The 14,711-nt window shown below is 41.5% G+C and overlaps 1 protein-coding gene across 2 annotated transcripts; it reads right to left on the reverse strand.

Annotated features, from left to right (window-relative positions):
* Positions 1 to 9,293: 9,293 nt before the first annotated feature.
* On the reverse strand, positions 9,294 to 13,970 carry calca (calcitonin/calcitonin-related polypeptide, alpha). Of its 2 annotated transcripts, XM_008294342.1 has the most exons (5): positions 13,909 to 13,970; positions 12,789 to 12,880; positions 11,640 to 11,774; positions 9,589 to 9,773; positions 9,294 to 9,342 (listed from the first exon to the last, which is right to left on the reverse strand). In XM_008294342.1, exons 2-4 carry the CDS (start codon positions 12,872 to 12,874, stop codon positions 9,614 to 9,616), a joined length of 381 nt encoding a protein of 126 aa, XP_008292564.1. In that variant the 5' UTR covers positions 12,875 to 12,880; positions 13,909 to 13,970; the 3' UTR covers positions 9,294 to 9,342; positions 9,589 to 9,613. The 2 variants fall into 2 exon arrangements, with proteins under 2 accessions (XP_008292564.1, XP_008292558.1); XM_008294336.1 differs by lacking the exons at positions 9,294 to 9,342; positions 9,589 to 9,773 and adding an exon at positions 10,537 to 10,769.
* Positions 13,971 to 14,711: the final 741 nt, after the last annotated feature.

Here is a 14,711-nt window from a genome sequence, read left to right on the forward strand (position 1 = left end):
AAGTCTGTAGTAAAGACATGTGGTAAATGTGTCGTCTTCATTACCACCGGTCTCACTGTAATCTTTGTTGTTTGGGACAGTCTCAGCTTCCATGACTCCCACACAACCCAGCTCAGCCTACTCCAAACAGTTACAGCCACTTTGGTATTCACTTCCAATATGACTCAGAACAAAAACATAAGATATTTTCCACTGAGAAACTGTGCAGTCTCCTGAAAGGACCGTTCATACTTATTTTGATAGCATCAATTGGCAAGTACAGGTTCCCACAAGAGATATGCCAACAGCCATGTGTGTGTACTGTATTGGCAATTTATACAGTTCTGGAAACATTGTGTAAATAAGCGTCAGTGCAAGATCCCTGATTTTAGCATTAGTTTATCCACGTGACAACATGTGCTGCACTTGTGGTTAACTGATGCGAGAAACTGAAACCTGAGCCTTTCTCTTCAAGGAATGTGGCCTTGTGGGTAACCAGTGTGTGAAGGAAAGTCCATATGATGTAAATTTTGTTATTGTCCTAAGGCTGCAAGATTCCATGTGGACCTCTCCATGTATGTCTGTGTAGTGTGCATCGTCAGGAATGGAAAATGTAGATGCTGACCTCCTGTGCATGTATCGAATGGAGTCCTCCAAGTGAACTAGAGAGTAGTGTGATAAGAACAGACGAACAGCCACGGGGAGTACAATCAAGGCTTAGGAAGTAACGTTGCCAGCAGGTGACAGCAGCTGCTGTGACGTACATACTGACTGGGGAGATTAAGTTATTGTAGTTTGCAAACATTTCTATTGTCGTAGTGAATGACTGAATTCAGTTCAACTGACGTGAGAGGGCCTGGTTATCCCATATGACACTGGGTATTCTGTCCATAACAACAAACAAACACACAATCACACCAACTGTTATTTTACAATCACCAATCAGCCTACCCATCTTGGGACTGTAGGAGGAAGCCGGAGCACCCAGAGAGGCACAGGGAGAACATGCAAACTCACAAAGAAAGGTCCCAACTGACCAGCAGGTCCAAACCCACGACCTCAATGTAGTGAAGCAACAGTGCTAACCACTCTGCCATCTTACTGCCCCAGCTCCTCACCGCTCTGCTGCAGGATTTAGTGCCAGTCAGCTCACTGTTTTGCTTTTAAGGCCCAAGATGTAATAGACATAATATACTGTCAGTGTATTACTCAGCCACCACTAAACAGCAGATAAACAAAGTCATCGACGAGCTGAGCAGCGTAAGCTACAGAGACCAAAAACAGTGCTAAAAGGAGAACAAATACTGGTCTTACATTCAACAAGTGGGCGCAGACATAATTTTGCTTTGTTTTTGCTCGAAGTGTAAATACAGAAGAAAACTGATACGTTGAAAATATCAAAATATTTTGTAGTCATTGTTTATAACAGTGACATATTATGCATCTAAAATGAGTCCACTGATTTAGTTTCTGAAGTTCTACAATCAAAAATCGGTAGAAGATATTTTCTCCCAAATAACTTACTAAGCTTGTCACTTTTGTTGGTAACTGTCCTGTTTGTTTATTTTTACTTCTCTAATCCATGGTGTAGTCTGTAACCTTAAAGATTTAGGTGTTGTTTTCTACTGAGATCTTTCTGATTTGGCTTTTTGGTACTGTTAAATTATAAAAACATTTGTTGAAGTTGTCTACAGAAAGGCTCATGTAATCTTTAAGAATCTAGATGCCCTGATGATCAATGCTTCAACTATCTATACAGTGTCATTTATATATGAGAAATTTTAGGTTAGAATACTACTCGCATCTTCAGAAAATCTTCCAGTTCTGTGTAATTTTTTTTTAAAAAAGGGGGCTTTGACATTAATCGCATCACATGAGTTTCCAGCTGCACCTTGCTCAGCAGCATCTCCAAATGAATCCATAAATCAGCCAGAAGTTTAAAGGGTATGGCAGAGATGTCATGCATTATCTTGTCGATTTTGTCATCAGGTGCTACATGCTGCACCACTCTGTCATACTATCAGAAGTTTTCCAGAAGTTAATGAAAAGGCTCGAAGTGCCTCCCATATTATGTTACCATTCCCAGACGTTGAGATTAGACGGAACTCAAACTTACCCATTCTCTTGTTCAGCGACTGAAAGGTTAAGTGTTCCCGTTGGGGTTCATAGTTAACAGCTCGTGGTTCTTCTTCCCTACAGTTCTTCTGTCTCTGTCCTCACTTTTATTCACTCTGACTTAGTTCCTGTCTTGCTCTGTCTCCCGTTTTGCAGCCCAGCTGGGCCAACCGCCTCCGAAGCCTGCTGGAGTAGGACTGCTTGGAGTCTAAACGTGACTGGCCTTAAAGGTTTTTCTTGAGGAGAAAAAGCCCACATCCCACTGTCAGTCAAGCAGCGGAGCATAGTTGCAGCTGGGCCGCCATCCAAACAGACATGAAACTATTCTATTTCGGTCTGCCATATGAGCAGTGCTGCTGTTCAGAGGAGGTGGAGGGGGGGGGAGAGAAAGATTCTGTGGTGGAGCATGTAATTGCAGAGTGACCAGTTATGGTGAGATGTAATTGCAGACCTCATCAGATGGAGAGAAACTGCCAACAAGACAAGGTAAAGGACTTTCAAATAAGACTTTGAAAAAAAAAAAAAAAAAAGAGAAACAACACAGACCACATAAATAAATGAGGAGCTGGGTTCCAGATGTGGCAGCGAAGGGAGGGAGGGGAAGAGAAGAAAGGGAGGGAGGGAGGAACAGAAAAAGAGGGCCAGATGAAGGAACTGCCATGGCAGCAGAAAGAAATCCCACTTCTGCCACGGTGAAAGGGTGTTTACCTTCCCAGGAACAGTCGCACAAGATGGAAAGGGGGTTTGGGGAAGGTGAGAGGATGTCGGGCCCGGCCTTATGTTGTTTCTGGACCTTTACCATGAGTGCTCCTGGGTGTCTGGTTTCACGTCAGCCTTGGAAATGACTACCTTATGGAAAAACTGGGAGCTTTAAAAATGAGGAAGGAAAATGAAAATATAAACGGCAGTCGGCTGGTTCCCATTACAAACAAGACTCAGCTGGTCTGGGTTGCTGCAGCTAATATCAATACGTATTGTTGACTGAATAATTGCCACACGTGGCTCCACACAGACACTCCCCCCAAAAATATTAGCTTTAGCTTAAATCTGAATGTAAACAGCTAATTTCCTCACAAATTTTACCTCATTTCCTGGCAAAAGCAACAAGAGAGTGCTCATTGAAGCAGAAGGAAAGGCACATTGCTATGTGTGAAGGTAATCCTCAGCAAGACACAGTGAATAGTTTTTGGGGAATCCTTGTAATGAAGTTTAAAGGAACTATTCTTACTTTCTAAATGGGTGCCAGAATTATGGTAAACCAAGAGACTTTATACAAAAGCTGGATGTAGCCATAATGACATCACCCACTGGTTTGTGGACTTGTGCTTTGAAGCCTAAAGTTTGGCACTTTGGCTGCCACCATCTTGGTTTTTAAAAAAAAATTGGACATGGAAAGCGAAGGGTGGACCTGACTGAAAACTCAAGGACACTACGCACACCAATAAGGTCACACCTTGCCAATGAAAAGGTAGCCACGGCCTAATACATACTCCATTTTATTGTATATTTTACTCTAAATGGAACCCTAATTTACCAAATGAACATTATGCTGTATGAAAGGAGACTCGCTTTTGGAAAGAATGCAGTTTTCAAGCATTTCTGCTGTCAGACTTTATTTCTTAGACATGAAGGCTATGTTCCTTTTTTATATCCTGTCTTATCTGGGACATTGTAATGATCGAAATATCCCAACATCAGTATTTTTCCCCCCGAAGACTAATGCTTTAATGCTGATTGTGGTGGGGTATATTGCAGCTGCAGGTGCGTGTAGCCCTGGCCTGCCTCACATGCTGGCCAATTACCTAATCAGAGCAGGATATTTAAGTCAGGTGCTCCCCTTTGTTGTTTCCCTGCTTCCTGAACTCTGTCCCTGCTGTGGTTGGTAGTGTTTGGTGCCCAGGTAGGAGAAGCTGCTTCATTGGTCGACTATAAAGCCATTTTGACCTCCGCTAGACCAGTTATTTTTGTTAATGGCCCACAAGAGAGGTGGTGAGTAGGATGATTTTAAAATGCATTTTAATGTATATGTAGGTTGAGCCTGGCTGATAACCTTGTCCCCTTTTCCCAGGTTCTCCTGCATTTTAACCACTGCTGTTTTGCCTGTTAATTTGTTTTTGGGGTTTTTTTTGCATTGGTTTAGCCAGCTGGGTTAGGTTGCTTTTGTTTCTCATTCCTTTGTGTTTAGTTCTTTCTGTCAAAGGGTCTTTTTATTGAAAATCAATAGCAATACAAAAAAAAAACTGATTGTACAGACTTTGTTCCGACAGAGAGGGCTACTGGAAGAGAACTATTAGGTTTAGAAACAAAAAGAAGTAAATCATCTGCATAAAGAGAAATCCTATGATCTATGCCTCCTCTAGTAATTCCACTGATCCCTCCATTGTTACTTTGTGTTTAGTTCTTTTCAGAGCAGAGTGCCACTTGGTGGAGAGACTGAGCACCTGTGGTGAGTTCCCTTCACTTTCTTTTTGCATGTGAGTAACTGCACAGGGACACAACATAGACTGCACCATTTTGCTGTGAGGATTGCTGTGAGATTGGTTGTGTTGCACCCAGGTGAGCATAGGTGGCACCCCTGGACAGTCCTCAGTCTGCCTCTCCACAAGTGGCTTCTGCTGTGTTATTTGTTTTTAGTAGTTATTTATTTTGGGCTGGATTTTAAATTGACGTTCTATTGACTGTGTTTTTTAATTCCTATTGAGATATTTTATCTTATAATTTTTTTTCGCCCATTTCACTGTTTCTTTTCAATTTGTTTAACTTTTCTGTCTTTTCAGCAGTTCCAGTCCACCGAGTTAATTCTGTTTTTGGTATTGTCAATAAAAACTTTTTACTTTGGAAACATGTCTCTGCCTTCCAGTACTGAATCTGTGTGCCTTTCCACTTTTCAAACATAAGACAGTATGACTAGTACTTCCTAGGGTGCAATCCCCCAGGTGACGTTGTTCGGCATTCCTTCAAATTCTCCATATAGTGCACCTCGCCACACTAAGCTAAAAACCTTTAATCTTCACCTCTAACACACAACAGCCTATACATACTGGAGATAAGACCTCAATCAAAAAGACTCTAAAATTTGAGATAAAACAAATATTCAAGGTTAGAATGACACTGTAAAAGCAGAGCTTTGAACAGTGCGTAACATGGTTACTCATGTTGATTTTTGCTTAAAAAAATTAAAAAATACAAATCAGCCTTCAATGAACACCATTTCCCACAAGGCTTAGACACGTAGGAGTGACACAACTTCACAAACAAGGCAAGCAAAGTTTGAAAAAGGCTGAAAAATTGCTTACTGCTTTACGAAAATAAAATGTTGGGACCAAGACCATAAGTATAATTGTTCTGTTCAGCAGGCAAATTTTTTGTGGAAACTGGAGCTTTTTTATGCTGACAAATAAATCCTTGAATTTTGTTAAAATTAGTTGCTAAACATTTATTCATTTCAGTGTATCACAGTTGCATAATTAGAAGTCCTTCCCTGAAAATAATTCCTTCCTGCCTTTGAATGGCTTGGATATAATTCATCTCTAAAATGTGCAAATATATGAAGTCCCCACCTCCCTCTGCACTCACCTTCCCTTCTAACTACATCTTGAGCACACAAGCTCACCTACAACTCTACTCAAACAGCATAAGAAATACTCTTTTTCTAAATTATTCTGAAAAATAATGATCGTCTCAGTGGTTCCTTAGGTTTGTTACATATGAAAGTCTGAATGTGTTTTTAAGACTGTCATCGGTACCCTGCAGTTTCAGGGGGAAATGTTCAGCCATGATGTGGAATGCTTTTTTTTTTTTTTTTTTTTTTTTAAAAAGCAACAAAACAAGATAAAGAGACCAAATTTTTACCAGGTCTTCAAAACCCAAAGGTTTCAAGTTCTCACGGCTCAGTCTTGAAATATGGACAGCTTACTTCAGTAACATTTCACGTTTCATTTTTTGAGAAACGCTGATGACAGAAATGTTACTTCACTAAGTTGCAGAAGCTGGTGGAACAGAGGCTCACCCTGATATGACGTCATAACTTCAGCTCTTTATTTTCCCAAAATTTCCAACTATTCTTTAAAACATTAAGAGGAAGCATCTTCCAAAGCCACAGGTTTTGAAATGGGTTTGTGGTGTACGTTTCTGGGAACTCAACTCGTGGCACGTCTTCACTCTGGAGAAGGGGGCTCGCTTATTGGTTTCTCTTATAAGAAGCATCTAATTCTCAACTGTAAGGGCCCCATTCAACGCAGCTGTGTACTATTAGGGCTGCTATTCTCATTGGCATGGTGGGATTGTTAGATTGCTGCTGAGAACGAAGCTTTAAACCAAACCGACCCCACGAATCAGCCCCCAACCTCCCGTCCCCCTCAATTATTGTAATATAGAGAGGGGGGTTTATTTTTTCCTCCTTACTCATGCAGGAAAAGTTTCCATTTGGATTTTAGCATGGCTCTGACTTCAGCACTGATTTTCTTCGGATAGACAGACCGGCAGACAGATAGTGAGGCAGAGAGAGAGCACGAGTGGAAAGATTGTAAAAACAACTGACAGATGAGGGTTTTAGGGCTTGAGGGGGAATAGAGCACAAATCTCCTTTTCTGTTTATACTCCAATAGCATAAGTTCACATATTAGTCATACATATCTTCTCATCTGGGAAATAATAAGTCATCCAGTTGGATTTAGAACCCATCATTATTATTATTGCTTAAGTGTCCACAATGTGGCTCCAACGTTTGTGCTGTTGATGCTTGCCGTTTTTCTCTCACTTTCCTAGTATTTCACACAAATGAAATACAATGTTTGACAAAAATACATTTGTTTTCTTGGCACTGACAGCTCTTGTGTGCTTGCGCATGATGCACACGGTGACAAATATCCTGTATTTGCTCTGGTGCACACTTGGCATTCATCCATGCAACCAAATAGGATCAACTATATCCTGTTTTTCACTTTTACCCTTATTGAATGGGCTCATTATCCCCTCAATTTCCAAACTTACATCCCATATTTGTCATCCAAAACTAAAGGGCCTTAATTTATCCTGCCTTCAGATATTTTGTTTTTAGTTCTCTGCCTATGATTTTGCTGGAAACACTGCACCTCAAATAATCTGAAACCACTGGCAGCACTCAGACTGTGTGTTATTGTTCAGAAAATACAACCAAAAACTCTAATTATGCGTTCACATGATATTTATCTCTTCCAGTTTGTGTAATCAACATGATTTATGTGAAATGAACGTTTTATTTCCTGTTATAGACCTTTCCAAACACATCAAGACTCATATTTTATTTCTCACTAATGATGTTCTGCCTTTCTTTGGGTCTTTCATTGTGGTTTTCTTTTTCCTTCGGAATTCCATATAATTTCACTTGTAAATAATCTGCTAAAGAGGTGCCTGCTACTGCCAGTATTAATGGTGACCTTTGAAGAATTTAAATAATATACAGCTCTCAGATTTCCTCAGTTGGATAAGGGTTAGAGCTGTTAGAACTTTTGAGATGCTCCTATAAAGCATTATGTGTTTCCATTTATGATGCACCAACAGGAGTGTTCAGCAGTTATTTCATTCTCTGTCCTAAAAATGTTTTGTTTAAACATCACTTTAACACTTGTTTTCCTATAATGTTACTGTCTAATTGTTTGAGGGTTCAGATGTTCTTATTGCTCATTTTTGAAAATATGTAAAATAAACAGTGGCTGCTGCTGGTAAAGTTGTAAAAGAAAAAAAAAAGCTGGTAGAGTATTAGCGATGGAGACTCTTCAAAAAATTTTCATCACTTGAAGCAGATCTGTGAGACTCTGCAGAGCTCCACTGAAACTTCTGTCAAGATAATTACATTGCCATCTATTGGAGCGCTGCTGTAAAAACAAGTGAGCCCCAAAATGCTCAGCCTCCTGGCATGGAATTAAACATTTCATTAAAAATGAAGCACGGTATGTGAAGGCAAAAAGAGAATTTCTTGCATGGTACTTAGATAAAAACACAGCTTCTGCATAAATGACCATATATAAAGTGATTTAGATTGAGACATGTGGTGGGCGTTCAGCCTGGAGCTAAAGAAGGACAAGTCTGACTGCAGGTTTGGCTGCCTTTTATTAAGCAGTTCCCCATGCACTTTTTTTCTTGTATCATCATGTATCTCAACACATCCAAGCCACTGTGGTGTCAGTCAGAAATACTCCCAATGAAACTGGCGGGTTCACACCTGCAACTGTACAACATTAGTGTGTGTGACTGTAGACTTGATTTGCAATATTTTTCCAAATTACAGATATGTGCTACATGTTTTCAGGATGTGATTTTGCATCTGTTACTGGGAAATATTGTCAAATATCCAACCAATGAATTACAAAGAAGTCTGTTTGTGTGAGGTTCGACTGATTTATAATTTATGGACAACAATAATCTATATAGTTAAATGTACAAATATAAGTTTCTCGTAGTATAATCAACATCTCAATCGTTCGGTTTCTTTCTACACCTGCTTAAAAACCTTTTGAAGAACAACACAAGTACCCCAAACCCGAGTGTATCTAAAATACATTTTAATCTTGCTGAAATTTGTTTTCACAATATTGTTTACAATATTAATCTGTCTTCATTCTCTTCATCCTCGCTCGGGTCTTCTTTATCGTCTCGAAACAGAACTGTACAATCATGTTCATGTAAATTGTTCTACATCAAGGCACAAGACAACAGCCGTTGTGGGGGGGCCTTGGGTAGGCTGATCTTTAATGGCGTCCCTCTGGCACACAGGAAAACAGGGTACCCTCGGGAGGAAAGGGAATTATGGAAAATGTAGAAGTATGAATCTCAAATGGGGAGCTGGGAGAGGGGGGTGAGGCTTGGGAGAAATGTGCTCTAACGACAGGTGAAAGGTGGACAAAAAAAATAAGGTGATAACCACTGCTGCTTTCATTTTATTTTCCAATGATAGTCATGTATAAAAAAGAGGAACCATGAGGATGTTTTTTTTTCTTCTTTTCTTCAGGAGTTCATTTGTTCATGTACATAAAGTAAAGTGCTTTTTTTCTTCTTTTTTTCTCTTATTTGCCAAAAGCAAAAGGTTTCACTAACAGGATGGAAATGGGGACGAGACGTCCTGTGGTGTCTTTTTTTTTTTTTTTTTTCCGTAAGAATGTGAAGGAGTGGATAAAGGGCCAGTTCAGTGTTTATTTTCTGCTCAATTTTGTTTGTGTTGATTTTTGTTCTCAGGTTTTTTTCTGATGTTTTCTCGTCAGGTTTCAACCTCTGAAAGACAGGAAGAAAGAAGGAAACAGAATGTAAATTTAAGACAATATTGACTGCTGGTCATCATTATTCCATTTACAAAACATTACATAAAGAACACTAAATAAAATCAATTTGTAGTATAAAAGCATCTGAAGGCTAATTTTTAGAATCTTCAAATCTTTTTAAATTAGCAGATGAAAGTGTTTTTTCCTATAAAACAAAAAAAAATCTGCACATAGAAAGAAAAGATATGTAATTATTTACCGTTTCCCTGAAGGTTTTGGAGCGCTCACATCTGGATGCTTCTCCTCCGCCTGCCGAAGGCCTTGGCGCCGACGTTGGTGGGGACAAAGTTGCTGTTGCCCATTCCCCCCGACCGGCTGAGGAAGTCCGCCAGGCGGTGAGTCACGCAGGTTGCCGTGTTGCAGGCTCGCTTCTGTGCTGTAACGCTGCTTCAGGAGAGCAAACGGGGGTTAACGCCAAGATCTGGTGGCACATTTATCCAAACAATACTGAAACACAGACCTACACACACGCAGTATCTCTGCACACAGTTCATTTTATTAACGTCACAGCACAGAAAATACATAATGCTAGAATGTACAGATTAAAAATCTACATCAGGCATGCAGGGTTGAATCATATATTTTCTGCATTTTGAGTTTTTCTTACCTTTGGACTTGATGAGAGCTTCAGATATAGTTTTAAGGGTTCTAACACTACTTATGTCCACACTGAGTGTTCACATTTACCCACTGACTGTTTTTGTGTCCTTAAAAATGAAAATGAGCTAAGACTTCGTGGTAGAAAAATACATTTATTGAACAACAAACATGGTGTCGCATGAGTGGATCATTTATTACTGGTTAGATTAAGTGATCTCTCTCAACTCTTCAATTTCAAGGGCTTTGAAATGCCATCAAATGACTCCACGTACAGTACACAGATGTATGAACCGGCTCCTGAATTACATTTGTGAAAATTAAGTCTGATTGTCTGAGATAATAGGAACAAATCATTCTCTGCCAAAAAAAAACAAAAAAAAAAAGGTAGGAGAGGGTAAAGGAGAAAAACAACGGAAAAGTTGGTTGTGGTTCAAATTCTTCTCATGTCAATCAAGCAGGTAAAATCAGCATGCACTTGCCAATCGATAAGGAAGAAACTGGGATGAGGAGAGGAGGATGACAAGAGAGAAGAAAGGAAAGGAGATGGGGGAAAGGTAAAAGAGGGGCTGAGGGTGGATTGTGAGGAGGGGTTAGATGCTGTCAAACGTCTCGCCGTAGCTTGCATAGCTGTCGCTCTCAGGCGCACTGCGCTTCTTGCCGGGCGTTCCTGCTCCCACGTTCGTGCGAGGGAATGTCTGCAACTTGTGCAGCTCCTGAGACAGTTTGCCCAACACACAGGTGCTGAGGTTGGAGCAGCGCTTGGTTAGGGGCCTGTCCATGCTGTCAGGGAGGGGACACACAAAACACATGCAGAGAACAGGCTCATAGATACGGGAGAACATGCAAGTAACACTTGCTTCATCGCTTTCTCTTTTTCCTCCACTCACGCATCATTTTGACTCACATGCATTTCTTTCTCATGCCACTGCAGGTATAAAAAGAGGCAAAAATAATAACATCCCAATCCCCTTACGGCATCATGCTCCCCCCACCTCCCACTCCAACTCCCAACATTCAAACAACTTGTCATCAATCCCTCATGCGCTGAAACCTCCACCCCCACCCCCACCCCAGTCAGTCTTTTACACCCACAGAACAAACAGAAACCAGTCGCCTCTCACTGTCATGCAGCTCCACTTAATTGACATCATGCACACTTATTTGTTCTGTTAAGCATACACTGTTCACATGCCCGGCAGGCAGGCTCAAAATAGTAAACCGTTCAAAATCAAACTCATCCATGCGGGAGCAGGGTCATGACAGAGAATAAGGATTGTTGTTTTTTTGTTGTTGTTTTTTATTTTTTTTAAACTTGTTATCTTGGAAATAATATGTGCTCCTCTCCTTTGTTCTGCGGAGAAGTACATACCTCAAGGCCTGATTGAACCCAAGATGGGGAGCTAAAAAGATACATCTTCAGTGAAACCAGAATATGATGCAGCTCCTAAAAAAAATACACAAGGTCCGGACAGTAGCCTGGAAAAAACCTGTCGCCTTTTCTCTTTTTACTCAGGCCCAAGAAGTTTAGTGTAACTACTTCCTTTCCACTCTCATTAGTCAAATCCTTCATTGGCTGTTTCTCTGCAGGAAGGAAATGTAAAACAAAACAAAACAAAAAAAAAGCTCAGACTAAAGAAGAGTCATCTGTACCTGTTTCCCTCAGTTGCCTGCTGCTCCAGCTCCTCCGCCGTCATCTGCACAAACTCCTTGACAATGGCGTTGAGTAACCTTCGCGCCTCGTAGTCAGTGAGCGTGACTCGGTCTGACATGGACTCTAAACCCGGTCTGCATTTACAGGGGGAGGGGAAGGTTTAGGGGTCAGAGGGGTTTGGGGGGGGAGGAAAGGCATTGAGATCAGCATTAATGTAAATCCTTCACTAGAGTTATCACCTGCAGTTAAAGGGAGGGGTGGCGGGATGCGTTGGGGTGGGGTGGAGTGGCAGGATGGATGCGGGGGGGAGTTTGGCTGAGACGTCACCACCTCTAAGAGGAATGACGTCTGAGTTTGAGGGCCCCCAGCCAACACAGGGGGGAAACAATCTGCGGAAAGTGCCCCATCTGAGAGAGGGGCTGATGTGCAACCAGCTTTAGATTTATTACTAAATCGATAGCTTCATAGGATCAGTGCGGGGAGCGGCTGGAATAGGGCTTCATATAAATATATCGGTCTCATTTATCTCCCCCCAGAAGTGAGTTACACTTCTTTTTTTTTACTTTGTTTGTGTTATTCTCATTTCACAAAAGCACGACTTCATCCAGTTATATTGGAACTATAATAAGATATACAAACTTTTAAAGCTCATTTTAAATCTAAAAGCTTTCAGTCGAGCATATAATTAGTTTTGCACGTATAAATTGTCAAAATGTAGCATATAAATCGTGATTATCTGAACAATGATATTTTTCTTGTTTGCATTCCCACATTAATTCATACTATTTCTTTTTATACTGGCGTTACTGTTGGCTTTTGTATCGCTGAATGTGCTCTTAAGTCTTTCCATCAACATGTTCCTCACAAAAGCTTGAATCCCCTCTACTTTTCCCATTTAGCAGCACTACAGTTTTTTAAAAAGGCAATATAAGAAAAGAAAAAAAAATCGACAAGGTCTTCATCTTTAAAAGCAGAGTTTCTGCATCAATCCTACGACTCTTCTTCTTTTTTTTTTTTTCACTAGTAGCTTTTAATACTAGCAACACTTCAGGGAACATACATCTTTTGTACTTTTCCACACAGTTTAAGTTGCCTGGAAATGTCAGATGAGAGCTCGAAGTGTAAAATGTGAAATGCGAGTGTCTCACCTGGCAGGGGCGGCTTGTGAGCAGTACATCTGGCAAATGACCAGGGCGTAGGCAACGAGGAAAGCAGAGATCTTCAACATAACCATGGTCCCCTACACAGCGAGAAAGACATCTCACATCAGCTGACAAGGCTGCTGCCACGCGCACCACTGAAATAAGTTAGCAAGTCACCTAAAAATGGATCTGAAAAGCCACACATATACATCTGAGAAATCTACTGCTGGTGTCTGATCCTCTTGTGCTTGGGGGGGAGTGGGGGGGGAGTTGCAACAAGAACGGTGTCATTTCCCAGAGAGGCAAGCTTACTTCTACCCACATCCCAGTTTACTCTGGTCTCCTGCTGAATATCCTTGCACACAACGCCCCTTCAGAACTGAGCCACATCTTAGTCCCCCCTACTCTTCTTCTGCAAAGCGTATTGTTCGTCTAAAGTATCCAGCCGAGAGCAAAGGACAGGTAGTTCTCTCATGTCGTGTGCTGCAGGTCATGTAGTGTGACATGTCTGTGGGTTGGAGTGTGTGTGTGTATGTGTGTGTTAGTGTTAGTGTGTGTGTGTGTGTGTGTGTGTGTGTGGTGTGTGAGGGTAGGCAGGGGTCCTAGACTGTGCAATGTATGTGGCACTTGCTAGTGCTGGAAGAGGAGGGGTGAAGAGAGAAAGGGAGGGGGGGGGATCCAAGCTTGCCAACTCCCTAAGGGACCAGTGCATTAGTGTAATGAGCTGCCAGCACTCTCTCTCTCACTCACACACACCGTCTCTGACACACACTCAAACCTGGTTTCTCCTGCCCATTCTCCTCTGTCACTTTCTCTTCATTGCTTCAGCTTCTCCTTCATTTTCCAGTGCCTTTCGTCCTCCCTTCCTGACTTATTTCTCTTTCTGTCCCAGTCTTTGGCCTTCCAGTAACAGACTGGACCTTTGCAGAATGGGTGCTGGTGATACTGGTGACCCCAGTGGCCACACTGCATTCCCATTATTAACACTATCACGTCATCTTACAGGGAGATGCTATGTGCACATCCCCTCTGATCCACGCACATGCAACCATCTTATCAGTCACATTTACAGTCAAACTGCCATTCCAACACATCGCTCAACACAACATTTAAAGTCAGCACTTACCTTCAGTGATAATCACCCAGCAAAAAAAAAATAAAAATATATCTCTATGAATCTCTATGCAAAACACAATAAGTTGACTTTCTCTCAACTTGCAGAACAACTCTTGATTCTGTTGCATGCAGCGCCAACGCACCAGCCTATATATCCCACCACTTGGATTTGTGCATTGACTGTGTAGGTGTTTAATTATCTGCTGGCAGCCAATCACGTCGCTCTGATGCTACGGCGAGCCAATGGGACGCCTCCCCTCAGTCCTGGCTCACTAATAAGGGATATGGCTTTGCGCTGACGTCATTCCTCAGTCACTAAGTGCTCCATTCACAAAATCCACCAGTCATTTGGACCATTTGCTATCCCCAATTTGCATTGATGTCATTAATTAAATAGGAGGCAAAGCAAACTGGTGTCCGTGGAGAAGCATCACCAGCAATAAATATTTTAGAAACCTTCCAAAAATGTTGCATTTCATGCTATACCTCAAATGCCAAATCAATAAGGGCACCCCCCAACGCCGCCACCACCCTTCCGAGTAAGCACTTGCAGGCGGGGCCATCTGCTGGGGAGGGATGTATACTACACAGTGACGCACTCCTGGGCTCTTCATTCATAATGCTGCTTGGATAGCACCAACTCCAGCACTACACCCACTGAGCCTCAGCTCAGTTGAGACTATCTACACTCAGCTTATGTAATCAGCTTGTTATTGATTTGATTTGGGGCAACATGATCTGCTTCACCAGAAACTATGAACCCAAGGCACTTTACATATCAACATTTCTATTAAATTACTTTCAATCTTCAAA

Source organism: Stegastes partitus, unplaced genomic scaffold (assembly GCF_000690725.1).
Source record: "Stegastes partitus isolate 25-593 unplaced genomic scaffold, Stegastes_partitus-1.0.2 Scaffold21, whole genome shotgun sequence".
NCBI lineage: Eukaryota > Metazoa > Chordata > Actinopteri > Pomacentridae > Stegastes > Stegastes partitus.